The sequence below is a fragment of the Esox lucius genome, chromosome 17 (assembly GCF_011004845.1).
Source record: "Esox lucius isolate fEsoLuc1 chromosome 17, fEsoLuc1.pri, whole genome shotgun sequence".
NCBI lineage: Eukaryota > Metazoa > Chordata > Actinopteri > Esociformes > Esocidae > Esox > Esox lucius.
The window spans coordinates 30,948,765-30,966,216 of NC_047585.1; the positions used below are offsets into that span (position 1 = coordinate 30,948,765).

Below are 17,452 nucleotides of genomic sequence, written 5' to 3' on the forward strand. Positions count from 1 at the left end.
GGGTGGTATGTAAACTGGAGCTAGGTGACATGGTCCTTCACCAACCTCCTCAGAGCCCTTCATGGAGTGCCACAGGGCAGTAGACATTCAGCTTGATCACCTGGCCATGTTCGGGTAACGTGGTGGTTTCTAATGTTTTATGTGTACTTTTGTATCTGAGCGATTTCAGTGCTCAACATTAAATGTCAATTTCAGTATTTCGTATCTGTATTTTTGTGCTTGTTAGCACGTTAATAATTCAGTAGACATTTAAGGCTCTCCTTGAAAACATGTCAGGTAAAACACTTTTTGCAATCCAATAAGATTTCTTGTAGACTTCTCTTACAGGATTTCCATAGGAAATAAACATCCTATAGGAAAGTTCCAAATCATAATTATAAATACAGTGCTGTGAAAAGGTATTCAGCCCCTTCCCGATCTCCTCTGTTATTGCACATTTGTCACACTGAATGGTTTCAGACCGAAAGTAATATAAGACGAAGAGAGAGAAAACACAAAATGCAATGAAAAAGTTTTTGCCCCTTAGTTACTAAAACAATCCATTAACAAAATTAAATTGATCATTGGATTAAATGAGAGCAGATGACTGACATCCCCTATTCAATCTTAACATGACTTACGTAGTAACTCACCATCAGTGTAAAGTAGGTTACAAGGTCTCAGCAAGGGGGGACACCGTGCCACAATCAAAATAAATTCTGTAAGAGATGAGAAGAAAGTTGTTCAGATATATCAGTTTGGAAAGTGTTACTGTTCCTTAAGCTCTGTGACTTCAGCGAACCACAGTGAGAGCCATTCTCTCCAGGTAGAGAGAACCGTGGTGAATCTTCCTAGGAGTGGCCGACCAAACCAAACTCCTCCAAGGGCACAGCGACAACTCATCCAGCAAGACACAAAACACACATGGCAACATCTAGAGAACTGCAGGCCTCTCTAGCCTCAGCTAAGGTCAGCGTTCATGATTCGACATTAAGAAAGAGAGAGGGCAAACATTTTATTAAAGGGAATATAGCAAGGCGCAAATCATTGCTAACTAAGAGAAACATTAGTGCTCATCTCACATTTGCAAAAAGCACATTGATGACCTCGACGCCGTTTTGGATAGTGTTCTGTGGACAGACGAGTTCAAAGTGAATCTTTTAGGAATACTTGGGTCTGTTATGCCTGACATAGAGCAAACACAGTACAGTATTTCACAGTAAGAACATCATCCTAACAGTCAAACATGGTAGTAGTAGAGTGATGCTGTGGTGCTGCCTTGCTGCCTCAGGGCCTGGAAGACTTGAAGGAAGACATTAATTCTGCTCTCAACCAGATTATTCTGAATGAGAATGTCCGGTCATCAGTCTGTGATCTGAAGCTGACAGGTAATTGAGAGATGCAGCAGGACAATAACCCCAAACATGAGTAAGTCCAAAATAAACTAAATTATGATTGTGATGAAACTCATCAAGATGTTGTAGCAGGACCTTAAATTAGCAAATCATGTTCAAAAAATTTTAAACATGTCACAAATGAGTATAACATGCATACTAGAACATCCTCACAGTCTGCTCTTGCTGTTAATTAGAATGTAATCCTCACAGCCTGCTCTTACTGTTAATTAGACTGTAATCCTCATAGCCTGCTCTTACTGTTAATTAGACTGTAATCCTCATAGCCTGCTCTTACTGTTAATTAGACTGTAATCCTCACAGCCTGCTCTTACTGTTAGACTGTAATTCTCACACCCTGCTCATACTGTTAATTAGACTGTAATCCTCACAGCCTGCTCTGACTGTTAATTAGACTGTAATCCTCACAGTCTGCTCTTAATGTTAATTAGAATGTAATCCTCACAGCCTGCTCTTACTGTTAATTAGACTGTAATCCTCACAGCCTGCTCTTACTGTTAATTAGACTGTAATCCTCACAGTCTGCTCTTAATGTTAATTAGAATGTAATCCTCACAGCCTGCTCTTACTGTTAATTAGACTGTAATCCTCACAGCCTGCTCTTACTGTTAATTAGACTGTAATCCTCACAGCCTGCTCTTACTGTTCCATTAGACTATAATCCTCAAAGCCTGCTCTTACTGTTCCATTAGACTATAATCCTCCCAGCCTGCTCTTACTGTTAATTAGACTGTAATCCTCACAGCCTGCTCTTACTGTTCCATTAGACTATAATCCTCAAAGCTGACCCTTTTCTTTAAACTGTAATATTCACACTCTGTCCTTACTGTTCCATTAAACTGTTATCCTGTACATTTTAGGGTAGTTCTACTCAAATCTGGATTAAAATGCTATTTAAAAAATGGCATTTTCTTTACTTTATTTTACTTTTCAAATGTTGTATTTCATGGTTCTCTAACAATGTGTCAATTATTTCCAATTTACTTGGGGTCTAAATCATGACAAGCAATGTCATCCACTCCCAAATCAAGTTAAGCTATACATTACATTCTCAGTCACAAACAGCGTACAAATATTTCCATTATATTTTCTGTGCTCGTGTGCAGTTACAGTAGAGTAGCCTCCTTGGATCATGTACCATAGCACCGCCCACCCCCATGTACCGTTTATGTTTATTCTATTTGTACTTCCCCAATACAAAACGTCACTCACCCTATATGTACAATCCCTGTGGTGTGCTACAGTGGGCTATCCTGGCAAATGTGCATCATCTTATTACCACAGAAATTCTTGTTGTCAACCTCAGTAAATGATGCCCTGCCCTGGATGGCAGGACATCATGATATTGAAACCAGAAGATGATAAGTGCTGCTGACGCCCAACCTGTAACCTCAGCCATGGGCTATAAAACGACTTGATGTACACGCGGATCTCGTCAAAGGGAATAACCAAAATGGTGGAAGCCCTGTAATAGAAAGCAGTCCAGGGCTGTTCATACAGATATGGAAATACGGAAATATATGGAATAAATTACACGAAATATTCCACAAATGACACAATTTTCATAATTTTGGCTCTGTGCGCCAACACAATGAATTTGAAATGAAACAACCAAGATCCATTTGAAATGCAGACTTCAAGGGGATGAACAAAAATATTGTATGAAACATTTAGGAATTGCAACAATTTTCATCCACAGTACCCTTATTTCAGGGGCTCCAATGTACTGTATTCTGTCTCAAATTCAAGATGAGTTCAAATTGACCATACAAAAGAATTTGCCAGTCTCAATCAAATCTGTTTCACTTTGTTTTGTTTTTTATTTTAACTAACACAACAGTCCGACATGGATAAAGATAGCATACACGTTTTGAATGGTAAAACTCTCTCAGACATTGACTAATCATGAATTACTGTTCTTATCACAATCGCTTGGATAATTCAACAAGTGTGTCAAGATAAGGATGCCCATGCATTCAGAATCCAACTGCTTGGCCCTAGGGTACATCTATTTATACATACTACTTCACATTGTTTCCAAGATCAGAAATAATATCATGAGAAGTTGCATACGTATCAGTGCATCTAATTTGTAAAAGTTTCAACTGTATCATAACCGCACTCAACTTCACCCAAAGAAAGTTCTCTCTCTTCTTGTTGTTGTAACGTAAGTGTTCAGTCCATAGCATCCGCATTAGCCTATACATTGCAGACAGTGTAGGTAACTTGACTAAGGGACCCAGATCCAGTGCAACGTGCATATTAACTAAATTATTTATGCGTGGCCAGTGTGTGTGAATGCCAGTGAATGTTACACTCGTGAACCTACAAGTCTAGCATTGCACACTTCAGACACCTTTATTTGTTCTGAGCAATCAAGCTTTGGTCTTTTGCAGAGTTGTGTTCTGTATTAAAACTGTGCTAAAACACACAGAAATAAAACACAATAAAATAACACATAACACACAATAAAATACAAAATAAAATGTAATTTTTAAAATACCATACATTAAAAACAATAAAAGGGACATTCATTAAATGTTTACATTTGTTTATGGGCATGTCAAGCTTAAGGCTACTTTGTCTGAGGTAAAATAATGTGGAGGTTTCTGCAGTACAGCATTATATAAAAACATTAACCAATGTCTGTCCCTGATGTCAGGGAGTGCCAGTCAACTGAAGTGTATAGAAGACAGTGATGAGTGCCTCAGTAATAAAAAAAAAAAGGGTGATTGCACCAGTAATAAAACGCCATGTTGCATGATATATACTGCATCGAGAGCTTTAGGTTACAATAAAACCAATAGACAATATCATGTTTTAGTGCACCAACAATACAGTGGCATTGACACGTCCAAACAGTTTTTCCCACAGACAAAATAGTGAAAGGCCTGCTATTCATCGACAGTCACAACCAGAGCTCGCCAATCAGCTGTTTGATATTTTCTGTCCATGCTGCCTAATTGGTATGATGTGTGAGAAAAATATTGTTAAAGAAGGTATGGATCAAATCAGCAAATGCATGATATAGTAAAACATTTTCAGAGCTCGATAGTTTTTACATTTACAACAGGTGGGCCGAAATTGAAGACGGCATCTTTAACCTCCCCAACTACCGGCATGCTAGTACCATGCTTTGTCCCAGGCTGGGGGCGGTGTTTTCAAGGAGGTAGAACATCCTAATTCCATGAGGTGAGGTCCAGTCCACCACAGCGCCGATATCTGCCATGATAAGCCTTCTAAACCTGGTAGAGTAGGCACGCCACACGGCCGGCAGCTTTCATCCCTAACTTCAGTACAGTAAGTTGATAGCCTTTGTGAACATCCCTAAAGACCAAAGGGTCAAAGGCAGCTGCACAGAGCGCATCTAGCACTAAGAACAAATCCCAGGCTGGGGCGCCAGGTCTCACTACCGGACCAAAGCTACCATGCTCCAGTCAAATCCTTAGAAAGGACTGGCCCTGAGCCACGAGCTTTTGGAGGAAACCAAGTTTTGTTTGTGATTCATTTCAAGCCTGTAGAACAAACATTAATACCATACTGGTGTGCTGCCACCTACTGGTGAGACTCTGCCGGCAGGTGGTCAACTGGTTGCCCAGATATACAAGCACTCAGATTTGCCGTAGTTGTAAAGGAGCCACAGCTCCCTCAACTATCTTGGAAGGTACCAGGAAACATGGAAAGCCTGTAGGAAAGGACTAGGTTCTTACAGGCAAAAACCTTGAAATAAAACCTGACAAACTTATTGTGATAGATGGGCACATGGAAGTAAATGTCTTTAACATCTATGGCAGTAATCCAGTAGTCAGAATGGACTGACTGAAGCAGGTGATGAACTAGGACCATTTTGAACCTGTGGGAGCAAAGCAAACAATTGCAATGCTGCAAATCTGAAATGGGACGTAGCGTCCCGTCACTGTTGGGAACCATAAGGTATTGGTTGTTCTATCCGCCTAGCGCTTCTGACATCAGAACAACTCTAACAGGCAGCCAGTCTCAAAACACTGCAACTCTGGGTCACTCTGTTGAATGTCCACATTGGGATCCCGCAATCTCGCCACTGACTGAGGAATGTGATGAACAGGGGACCTGTTTGAGGGAGAGGGAGAGGGTTAATTGAGCTCACACAGCAGCAAACCACGTTGGGAACTGCTGGCAAGCTAAGACAATGAAATGGCGGCACCTCAAAGACTGCACCACTGGGGTATCCAACATCCTGAGACGGAGAACAACTCCCCATCCCAGCCTGATTGCTACAAGGCCCTTTAGCGCCCCCTGCCTGTCTAGGAGAGAACAGCAGGCCCTCAGGAGGAGGAAGGCAGATTGGAACCGTGCAGAACATGACCGGCTGGGGTTGAAGACAGATGGGAGCAGACAGAAACATTTCGCCACTGGGTGGGTCTCCAAACCCCCCGTGGCTAAACAACTGGATGGGAGGAGCTTGTGTGTGGAAAACAACTTACAACACCTAACTGATACCCGTCCGTCTGTATCCCCAGGAGCTTTTCTCACGATGGGCCAGTCATGTCTGGAGGGGATTCACATCAGGGGCATGTTTAGGAGCCACGCAAAGTATTGGTGCTGAGGGTGCTGAGCAGCCTCAGCACTCCCTGAAGAGATTCTGAAAATCACTTTTCTCTCTACCGCCGCTGCGTGCAGGTAGTTTACTTCAACCAAGGGCCCAGTCCTCACAGAGGAACAGAGAACCTACAACAGCCTCACAGTAAAAAGCAACAGTGGCAACGCCTGGGACAAACCGCTTTTTTCCCCCCACTTGACCGTTTGAGACTGGTGGGAATATCAGCGTGGGCAGGTTTGAGCTGGATTCTGACAGTAATGGGAGGTGAGACTCCCAGCTGTCAACCTCTGTTTGGCCTTAAGTCGTGATTGTTTTTCTGTTCAGAATCGTGAGTGTGCGTGTACACACTCCCCTACTAGTGTGTTGTACTGAGTGACTGACCAGAAGGGAACAGAAAGGTGTTGAAGATCAGTCAGCTTCATCAACCATTTATTTCTTACTGGCTGGCCTCTGAGTTTGAAGGCTTCTGTTGCAACAAAGTCACAACTCAGCAATCTAATGATCATCTACATTCCAAGTGCCAAACCGCGCCGGTTCCACGGAGGGCTGTGTCTGCCGGTGTGTGCTCATACCTAGTACTTGATTGATAAATTAGGTCACTAAATTTGGTTAGGATCTCTCCACACTTGGTTGTATAGGTCTCAGTTGGGCTTGAATTAAAAGGAAAAAACTATAAACCAGCATACACTAGGCCCTCTGTGGTATCGGTTTGACATCTGGGATCTATATAATGCGTAGCTGAATTATTTTAGTGCTTGTCCAGATCAAAAGTCTAGGATCGAAGATCGTAGAAGCTGTCATTCATTTAGACTGAACAATTGTCGCGTGTGTCTCTGTCTCCTCCTCTGTCTCCTCCTCTGTTTCCTCTGTTTCCTCTGTTTCCTCCTCTGTCTCCTCTGTTTCCTCCTCTGTCTCCTCCTCTGTCTCCTCCTCTGTCTCCTCCTCTGTCTTCTCTGTCTCTTCTGTTTCCTCCTCTGTCTCCTCTATTTCCTCCTCTGTCTCCTCCCTTGTTTCCTCCTCTGTCTCCTCCTCTGTTTCCTCCTCTGTCTCCTCCTCTGTTTCCTCCTCTGTCTCCGGCAGGGGGAACTGCTGAGCCCGTGTCGCTGTGATGGCTCCGTCCGCTGTACCCACCAGCCCTGCCTCATCCGCTGGATCAGCGAGAGGGGCTCCTGGAGCTGTGAGCTCTGCTACTTCAAGTACCAGGTCCTGGCGATTAGCACCAAGAACCCACTACAGGTACGGCATCTGGTTTGGGCGTGCAGGCAGGCATGCCAAACAAACGCTACCCTGTACCTCAGGGTTTCCCTACCAATATCAACGCCGATGACATCCCATTCCATTGTGAAACACAATATTATCAAAACACTTATTTCAAGCAGAACATGAGTGTCAAGACACAAACAATGATCCATCCCCGCCCCTCTCTAACCCCTCCCCTCTATACCCTCCTTATTCTCCTTCCAACTCCTCCTGCTCACTGCTCCCCCTCTATCCCTGTCTCTCCCCCATCTGTCTGTCCCCCCTCCATTTCTAGTGGCAAGCCATCTCTCTGACTGTGATAGAGAAGGTGCAGATAGCAGCCATTATCCTGGGTTCTCTGTTCCTCATCGCCAGCATCTCTTGGCTGGTGTGGTCGTCGCTCAGTCCATCAGCCAAGTGGCAACGCCAGGACCTGCTGTTCCAGATCTGCTATGGAATGTACGGCTTCATGGACATAGTGTGTATAGGTAAGCGAGGTACCTTGATCTAGATCTTGCCTATATAATATCAGCGATATGAATGCACTTTTGTTATTGAAGTATTTGTAGAGTAGTGTATGAAAATAAAGGAGGATACCTGCAAGCTGGTGGTTGAAGCTTTGCAGACTCTACGACCTAACATTCATCCCTATCAAGGTCATAGTCTAGGTGTGTTTCAATTGAAACTGTAAAGCCTTGTACATCCAGACTGTTTAAATGTTTGAAGTTTCTCGACAACTGTAAAGCATTTAATTACTTTCAATATGAAGATCGTTGTCCTTTCAGAAAATGTTTTAATTAAGTCTGTTAATAAGCAGCTGGTCTGTGGGCATACCCTGACAACAGAAGGGTGTGGGTGTATACTGGTCTTTAAAAACATGCAGAGGTCTAATCCACTTCGTCCAGAGCACATATAATGCAGCAGTGGTGGTTGGAAGCCGACCTACTGCTCTTTCAGAAAGAAATGTCACCAGTTTTCTTTCAATAACAATGGCTTTGTATGTACTTCTTCTTGCATGTATTATATATATATGTATATATACACCAATCAGCCATAACATTATGACCACCTGCCTAATATTGTGTAGGTCCCCCTTTTGCCAATAAACAGCCCTGAGCCATCGAGGCATGGACTCCACTAGACCTCTAAATGTGTGCTGTGGTATCTGGCACCGAGACGTTAGCAGCAGTTCCTTTAAGTCCTGTAAGTTGAGGTGGGTACCATTACCTCTGTAAAGGTAGGTGGTATGTGTCAAAGTAACAGCCGCATGAATGGCAGGACCCAAGGTTTCCAAGCAGAACATTGCCCAAAGCATCACACTGCCTCCGCCAGCTTGCCTCCTTCCCATAATGCATCCTGAAGCCCTGGGTTCTCCAAGTAAGCGATGCACATGCACCTGGCCAGCCGCGTGATGTAAAAGAAAACGTGATTCATCAGACCAGGCCACCTTCTTCCATTAGTCCATAGTCCAGTTCTGATACTCAAGTGCCCATTGTAGGCGCTTTCAGCAGTGGACAGGGGTCAGCATGGGCACACTGACTGGTCTGCGGGTACGCAGCCCCATACACAACAAACTGTGATGCACTGTGTGTTCTGACACCTTTCTATCAGTACCAGCATTCACTTTTTCAGCAACTTGACCTACAGTAGCTCGTTTGAGGGATCGGACCACACGGGCCAGCCTTCACTCCCCACGTGAACCTTGAACCTTGGCTGCCCATGACCCTGTCACCAGTTAAACGCTTTTCCTTCCTTGGACCACTTTTGATAGGTACTGACCACTACAGACTGGGAACCCCCCACAAGGGCTGTAGTTTTGGAGATGCTCTGACCCAGGTGTCTAGCCATCACAGTCTAGCCCTTGTCCAAGTTACTCAGATCCTTACGCTTGCCCGTTTTTTTGACAGGTGCCATGATAACAAGATTATCAGTGTCATTCACTTCACCTGTCAATGGTCATAATGTTATGGCCAATTGGTGTATATAATGCAAGCAAAAACTTCTCAGGAGTATTAGATCATAATCTTGGATTTTTTTAAAATGTAATCTTGAGTTGGGGTTTTTGAAATGTGTTCATGCATGTCTGTCTTCTCTCCCCCCTTCTTCCATTTTTGACCTACCACTTGTATCCCTCTTGCTTCTCTCACATTCATCTCACTCTCTCTACTACCCTCCCCCAGGCCTTATAATCCATGAAGGATCGTCTGTATACCGGATCTTTAAACGCTGGCAGGCGGTGAATCAGCAGTGGAAGGTACTGAACTATGAGAAAGCCAAAGACTTGGGTGACCCCATCAGCTCCAGCGGCAAAGGCGGGGTGCGGGGGGGTCGAAACCCTCCCCACAGCTCTGCAGGAGTGGACAGGGGGGGACGGACAGGCCAGCGAGTTAGGACTATTCTGAATCACCACTGTGGCTATACCATCCTGCACATTCTCAGCCATTTGAGGCCCAGTGACCAGCGCATCAGCACCACAGCCAACCGGGAGGTGGTCATGAGGGTCACCACCGTATGAGACCGGTCCATGTGGGGGAGGGGTGCAGGAGAGACAGGAAGGGAGGACAGCCAACAACCAAGATCAACCAACAATTCCCCAATCAACCTCAATAAAAAACAGTGTCTCCCTAAGCCCAACGTGAAGTGCAGTGAGAGCAAACAAACACAAGGGCGTGGACGCAGAAATCCTGATAACCCTACCCTATGAGACACAAGGGGAGGGACTTCCGGGTAGCCCAACCCTATGAGACACAAGGGGAGGGACCTCCTGGTAGCCCAACCCTATGAGACACAAGGGGAGGGAACTCCTGGTAGCCCAACCCTATGAGACAGAAGGGGAGGGACTTCCTGGTAGCCCAACCCTATGAGACAGAAGGGGAGGGACCTCCTGGTAGCCCTAACCTATGAAACAGAAGGGGAGGGAACTCCTGGTAGCCCAACCCTATGAGACAGAAGGGGAGGGACAGCGACATAGTTGAAGTGTTGCTGACTTTGCAGACAAAGACTGTAGAACAAAAGAGGTTTAAAAGAAACTGCTTCACGTTTTTTTTTTTAAGCTGGTTGGCTTTGTTTCACCAGCTAAATGATACAAAGCATTGTCATTATTTAAATTATTTTGTTTTCTAAAGAAAAATTATTCAAAGTATTGTTATTATTTTATAATCAGGATATGTAGACAAAAAATGAATAGGGAATAGATCTGCCCCCCCAAACCAATACCACCAACGTTGAGCCATATCTTATTTTCCTTAAATTCATCACATAGCGTCCCAGTATCTCCAGAACATCCTCTTTCTCTTGTCACGGTATCTACAACTTAGTGGTGTTGTTAGGAACCAGAAACATCCGGTTTTCAGGGATACATGTATCTTCAACTTTACATCTTTTTGCCTGAAAACAGAAAGTGAGGACTGCACTCAGGCCTTTTCTTTCATTCCTACTATGTTAGTTTATGGTGTCTGTGACAGAGAATCTGTACCTAAAGTAACACCGGAACTGTCTCTGTGACGGAAAGCAAACTGAGAGCCGCCTAAAGAATATGAGCAACAACAACAATAAGAAAGAGATGTAACTGGCACAAATGAATGAATGAGATTCCAGATTTACAATTTATCTTCTGCAATAAAGAAACCTGTATATGTCATAGTGAGCCCCTATATGACATCACAGCTTTACTGTACACCATATTTTCCATCAATATTTAATTGTTCCCTCATTTACTTTGCGATGTTGAGAAATGGGTACCGGGAAGTTTGTCAAGTTAACACGGCAGAATTTCATCAGTGATTTGCATTAGTCTTCAGAACCATATTAATTAATCTTATACATCTTTCAACTTATAGAAGCAAATATATATTTTTTTTTTATTTCATTTTGATTTAAGCACTGACCTTGCCAATAACTACGTTATTAAGTAAGTTCTACTACTACCATAGGGTTGCGTGGTTGGCCCATCTAGCTATGTTAAAATGAATGAACTAACTCTTGTTGATCTGGTTTGGGCTAAAATTTCAAATGTAGCATCCATCAACTGTAACTGATATTAAATCAACCCCATCAGCAAAGGTTAGGGTAAGTATTAATTTGCAGAATGGTGCATTATGGCTTTTCATATTAATGGTGAAGGTTTGTGAGCCCCTCAATTACCATAGTATTTCCTGGAGTTTGACATTTGTTAGCAGAATGCAGTAAAGCACTATACTCGACCGACATGTTAAATTGGAAAACTCCAGGCACTGTTTTTGAAAAACTTTTTTTAAATGTTGGTTTCAAATTGTGTCCATAAGCCGATTCAGTAAATATGCAGTAGGCCAACAGAGGGCAGCAAAATGCCAATATAAAACATTGACATCCTTTGAATAGTGTGCAGCAACAAAAATGTAGACCATTCATTTCATCGCAACCCATAAAATGCTGACACGTAAAATAGAGTGTCCTCCAGAATTATTGGCGCCCTTGATAAAGATTAACAATAAAGGCTATGAAAAATGTCATTAATGTTGGTCAGCTTAATCTTAAGACACAAAATTTGAGAGAAAGCTAGTTCTTTGAGGTAATAGTTTCACATAAAAAATGTTTTCAATAATAGATAAATAATACATAAATGTAGTCAATAAATAAATATTATCCTCAAGAAAGTGTCACAATTACTGGCACCACTGCAACTACTACTTTTTGCACCCTCCTCTGCCAAGATAACAGCACTGGGTTTTCACCAATAATGTTTGATGAGGTAGGAGAGAACACACGGCAAGGGATCTGAGACACTTAATCTATTCTCAGAGTTCTTGGTTGTTGCTTGTGGACTCCCATCTTAAGCTCACTTTACAGGTTTTCAATGGGGTTTATGTCAGGTGACTGTGTAATGGCCATCGGAAAAGGTTGATTCAGTAGTCAGTGAAAAATATTTGGTGGACATTTTCTGTGAATGCTTTGAATCATTTTCCTGCTGGAAGATCCAACAACAACCCTGTTTTAGCCTCCTGGCAGAGGCAGACAGATTTTGGTTGTACAGTCATCTCTGGGTACTTGACTGAGTCTATAGTATGCAGTGTATCCTAACCAAGTTCCCAAGTCCTTCTGAAGAGTTTTCTATTGACTCAGATTAACTTCATAATGTATCTATAATGGGAAGATACTTCTGTATTTGGTTAAAAACTATTTCTAAGGGTGCCAATAATTGTGACACAATTTTGAGAAAATGTAGTTTTTTTTTCATTGATCAACTTGAAAAATAGATTTAAGACAGATTACTGTCATCGATTGAGCATAAAATTACCAAGTAATATTTTCATAGCATATTTTTTTCATATTCATCAAGAGTGTCCATTATTCTGGAGAGCACTCTACATGCCTTTTAACACATCCATAACATTGAACAGGTCAAACAAAATAATGCTCAAATAGACATTGGTCCCTGACTGGTGCCAATAAACTATTATATCCCCTGCTGATTTTGTATGTTTGCCCACTGACAAAGAAACGATAAGTCTATAATTTTAATTGTAGGTTCATTTGAACAGTGAGAGACTGAACAAAAAAATCCAGAAAAACGCATGTTATACATTGATTTGCATTTTAATGAGGGAAATAAGTATTTTATCCCCTCTCCATCAGAAAGATTTCTGTTATAAATTGATTTGCCATTTAATGAGGGAAATAAGTATTTTATTCCCCCCTCAATCAGAAAGATTTTTGGCTCCCAGGTGTCTTTTATACAGGTAACGAGCTGAGATTAGGACCACACTCTTAACTAACCTCAGCTTGTTACCTGTATAAAAGCAATTCCAAACTCTCCACCATGGCCAAGATCAAAGAGCTGTCCAAGGATGTCAGGGACAAGATTGTAGACCTATACAAAGCTGGAATGGGCTACAAGACCATCGCCAAGCAGCTTGGTGAGAAGGTGACAACATTTGGTGCGAAGAAATGGAAGAAACACCAAAGAACTGTCAGTCTCCCTTGGTCAGGGGCTCCATGCAAGATCTCACCTTGTGGAGTTGCAATGATCATGAGAATGGTGAGGAATCAGCCCAGAACTACACAGGAGGATCTTGTCAATGATCTCAAGTCAGCTGGGACCATAGTCATCAAGAAAACAACTGGTAACAAACTACGACGTGAAGGACTGAGATCCTGCAGCGACCGCATGGTCCCCCTGCTCAAGAAAACGCATGTACAGGCCCGTCTGAAGTTTGCCAATGAACATCTGAATGATTCAGAGGAGAACTGGGTGAAAGAGTTGTGGTCAGATGAGACCAAAATCGAGCTCTTTGGCATCAACTCAACTCGCCGTGTTTGGAGGAGGAGGAATGCTGCCTATGACCCCAAGAACACCATCCCCACCATCAAACATGGAGGTGGAAACATTATGCTTTGGGGGTGTTTTTCTGTCTTAAAGGGGACAGGACAACTTCACAGCATCAACACGATGGATGGGGCCATGTATTGTCAAATCAGCCAGGGCATTGAAAATGGGTCATGGATGGGTATTCCAGGGACAGTGACCCAAAACACATGGCCAAGGCAACAAAGGAGTCACTCAAGAAGAAGCACATTAAGGTCCTGGATTGGCCTAGCCAGTCTCCAGACCTTAATCCCATAGAAAATCTGTGTAGGCAGCTGAAACTTCAGCCTCGAAACCTTAATGACTTGGAGAAGATCTGCAAAGAGTAGTGGGACAAAATCCCTCCTGAGATGTGTGCAAACCTGGTGGCCAACTACAAAACAAACGTCTGACCTCTGATTGCCAACAAGGGTTTTGCCACCAAGTATTAAGTCATGTTTTGCAGAGAAGTCGAATACTTATTTCTATCATTAAAATGCAAATATATTATATATATATTTTTTTTTATGTGAGTGATTTTTGTTGTTGTTATTCTGTCTCTCACTGTTCAAATAAACCTACCATTAAAATTATAGACTGATAATTTCTTTGTCAGTGGGCAAACGCACAAAATCAGCAGGGTATCAAATACTTTTTTTCCCTCACTGTATCCACGTACACTGAATTGTACTTGGTGCAATGGTGCTGTTAGTGGTAGACAACATATAGGGACAGAATACACTAAACCTATTTACATCTGACATTTACATAGAATGGGTGGTGAGAATGAGATAATGGAATATGACCTGTAAGGGTATATCCTAAACATGAGTAAATGGCAATTCAAGTACACATTTACAGACATACATTTTTCAGAAGTAACAGTATATCTATTATGATGTAAGGAGATGAGCAGAGTTTGGGAGGCCGTTGGGAGGTGAGCATAGTCTTGTTAATCTCTGCGTGGTAAATGATCGGTTACTGAGGGCCACTGCACAAGGACACAAACGGTTCTAATTGCCTTGGTAACCAGTTCATAATAGCAATAAGGAGCCTTGGGTTTGGGATATATGGTCAATATACCATGGCTATTGTATGTTGCTAATATACCACAGCTAATGTCTGTGTTAACAATCATGTTATAATTATACTGATTAATTAAACAATGCAGTCCATAATTATTTAGACAGTGAGACAAGTTTGGTGGTTTTGGCTATGTACTCTAGCACTTTGGATTAGAACTTGCATGCCAATATCTACTGTTTGGTAAAGAAAACAATGGTTAGGTCACCAATGGCCAGTGACCTGCTTAACCAACAGTGGATAAACAAAGAATGCTCAACATAATGAAGAAAAAAACAGATCAGGAACATTCTCCAGGAGGTAAGCATGAATTTGTCAGCCACAACTATTTGCATAAGACTGGTCTGCAAGGTGCAAAAGCATTACCTAGCCATGGATGGCCTAAAGATACAAAAGAGGCTCTGAGTTCTGGAAAAAGGTATTCTGGACATATTAGTCAGATATTAATTACTGTACCAGAGTGATAGTATGAGGAAAGTGTGGAGGAAAACGAGAAACTGTCATACCAATATATCTACTTTTGGTCCAAAGGTATGTAATGTCACGGTGTATGGATGTAAAAACCATCAAATTAAAGCTGACTGTCTGTAATGTAACCTCATTGTTTAATTTCCAATCCAATGTGCTGGAGTAATGAGACAAAACAACCAAAATTAGTGTTACAGCCTAAATACTTAAGGTCTGCACTGTAGCGGATAGTCTCCCTAAAAACATGGCATCCGGTTGCGGAGCCTTTCGTTGTTCGTCACAATCAGCACTTATATTTTAGTTTGATGGCACCAACAAGAAAAAAGCAGTTTATGCTATGCACTGGTGAATATGTTATACTATATTTATAAGATGCTATATATATATATATATATATATATATATATATATATATATATGCTATATAAATGTATATATATATATAATATATGTATATATACAGTATCTCACAAAAGTGAGTACACCCCTCACATTTTTTGTAAATATTTGAGCATATCTTTTCATGTGACAACACTAAAGAAATGACACTTTGCTACAATGTAAAGTAGTGAGTGTACAGCTTGTATAACAGTGTACATTTCCTGTCCCCTCACAATAACTCAAAACACAGCCATTAATGTCTAAACCACTGGCAACACTCCTAAGTGAAAATGTCCAAATTGGGCCCAGTTAGCCATTTTTCCTCCACAGTGTCATGTGACTCGTTAGTGTTACAAGGTCCCAGGTGTGAATGGGCAGCAGGTGTGTTAAATTTGGTGTTATCACTCTCACACTCCAAGTTTAACATGGCACCTCATGGCAAAGAACTCTCTGAGGATCTGAAAAAAAGAATAGTTGCTCTACATAAAGATGGCCTAGGCTATAAGAAGATTGCCAAGACCCAGAAACTGAGCTGCAGCACGGTGGCCATACAGCGCTTTACAGTGCTTTATTAGGACAGGTTCCACTCAGAACAGGCCTCGCCATGGTCAACCAAAGGAGTTGAGTGTAAGTGCTCAGCATCATATACAGAGGTTGTCTTTGGGAAATAGACATATGAGTGCTGCCAGCATTGCTGCAGAGGTTGAAGAATGGGGGGGTCAGCCTGTCAGTGCTCAGACCATACGCCGGACACTGCATCAAATTGGTCTGCATGGCTGTCGTCCCAGAAGGAAGCCTCTTCCAAAGATGATGAACAAGAAAGCCTGCAAACTGTTTCCTGAAGACAAGCAGACTAAGGACATGGATTACTGGAACCAAGTCCTGTGGTCTGATGAGACCAAGATAAACTTATTTGGTTCAGATGGTGTCAAGCGTGTGTGGCGGCAACCAGGTGAGGAGTACAAAGACAAGAGTGTCTTGCCTACAGTCAAGCATGGTGGTGGGAGTGTCATGGTCTGGGGCTGCATGAGTGCTGCCGGCACTGGGGAGCTACAGTTCATTGAGGGAACCATGAATGCCAACATGTACTGTGACATACTGAAGCAGAGCAAGATCCCCTCCCTTCGGAAACTGGGCCGCAGGGCAGTATTCCAACATGATAACAACCCCAAACACACTTTCAAGATGACCACTGTCTTGCTAAAGAAGCTGAGGGTAAAGGTGATGGAATGGCCAAGCATGTCTCCAGACCTAAACCCTATTGAGCATCTGTGGGGAATCCTCAAACGGAAGGTGGAGGAGCACAAGTTCTCTAACAATCACCAGCTCTGTGATGTCGTCATGGAGGAGTGGAAGAGGACTCCAGTGGCAACCTGTGAAGCTCTGGTAAACTCCATGCCAAAAACGGTTAAGCCAGTCAGGGACGCCATATAGGGGGGGAAAAGATAGGACAATTCCAAGGGCCCATGACTGACAGGGGCCCCAAAAAATAGGTAACAACTGCTCAGAGGGGGCCCAATTTGATTTTATGTCATAGGGCCCAAAATTCCACTCCTGGCATAAAAATTCAAGTAGCTCTGCTTTTTTGATGGCTTGTGACCATCCATCTTCCTCTTGATCAAATTCCAGAGGTTTTAAATGGGGTTCAGGTCTAGAGATTGGGCTGGCCATGACAGTGTCTTGATCTGGTGGTCCTCCATCCACACCTTGATTGACCTGGCTGGGTGGCATGGAGCATTGTCCTTCTGGAAAATCCAATTCTCAGAATTGAGGAACATTGTCAGAGCAGAAGGAAGCAGGTGTTCTTCCAGGATAACCTTGTATTTGGCTTGATACATGCGTCCTTCACAAAGACAGCCTTGCTGAAGCATCCCCAGATCATCACCGACCCTCCACCAAATTTTACAGTGGGTACGAGACACTGTGGCTCGTAGGACTCTCCAGGTCTCTGTCTAACCATTAAACGACCAGGTGTTGGGAAAAGCT

At 42.6% G+C, this 17,452-nt stretch overlaps 1 protein-coding gene across 1 annotated transcript in view; it reads left to right on the forward strand.

Annotated features, from left to right (window-relative positions):
• The window catches only part of marchf9 (E3 ubiquitin-protein ligase MARCHF9), a 30,392-nt gene extending 19,306 nt beyond the window's left edge, over positions 1 to 11,086 (forward strand). The window contains exons 2-4 of the mRNA XM_010881187.4: positions 7,054 to 7,209; positions 7,508 to 7,700; positions 9,393 to 11,086. Of these exons, the coding sequence (XP_010879489.2) occupies positions 7,054 to 7,209; positions 7,508 to 7,700; positions 9,393 to 9,727 (684 nt within the window). The 3' untranslated portion in view covers positions 9,728 to 11,086. The remainder of the gene's footprint in view (positions 1 to 7,053; positions 7,210 to 7,507; positions 7,701 to 9,392) is intronic.
• Positions 11,087 to 17,452: the final 6,366 nt, after the last annotated feature.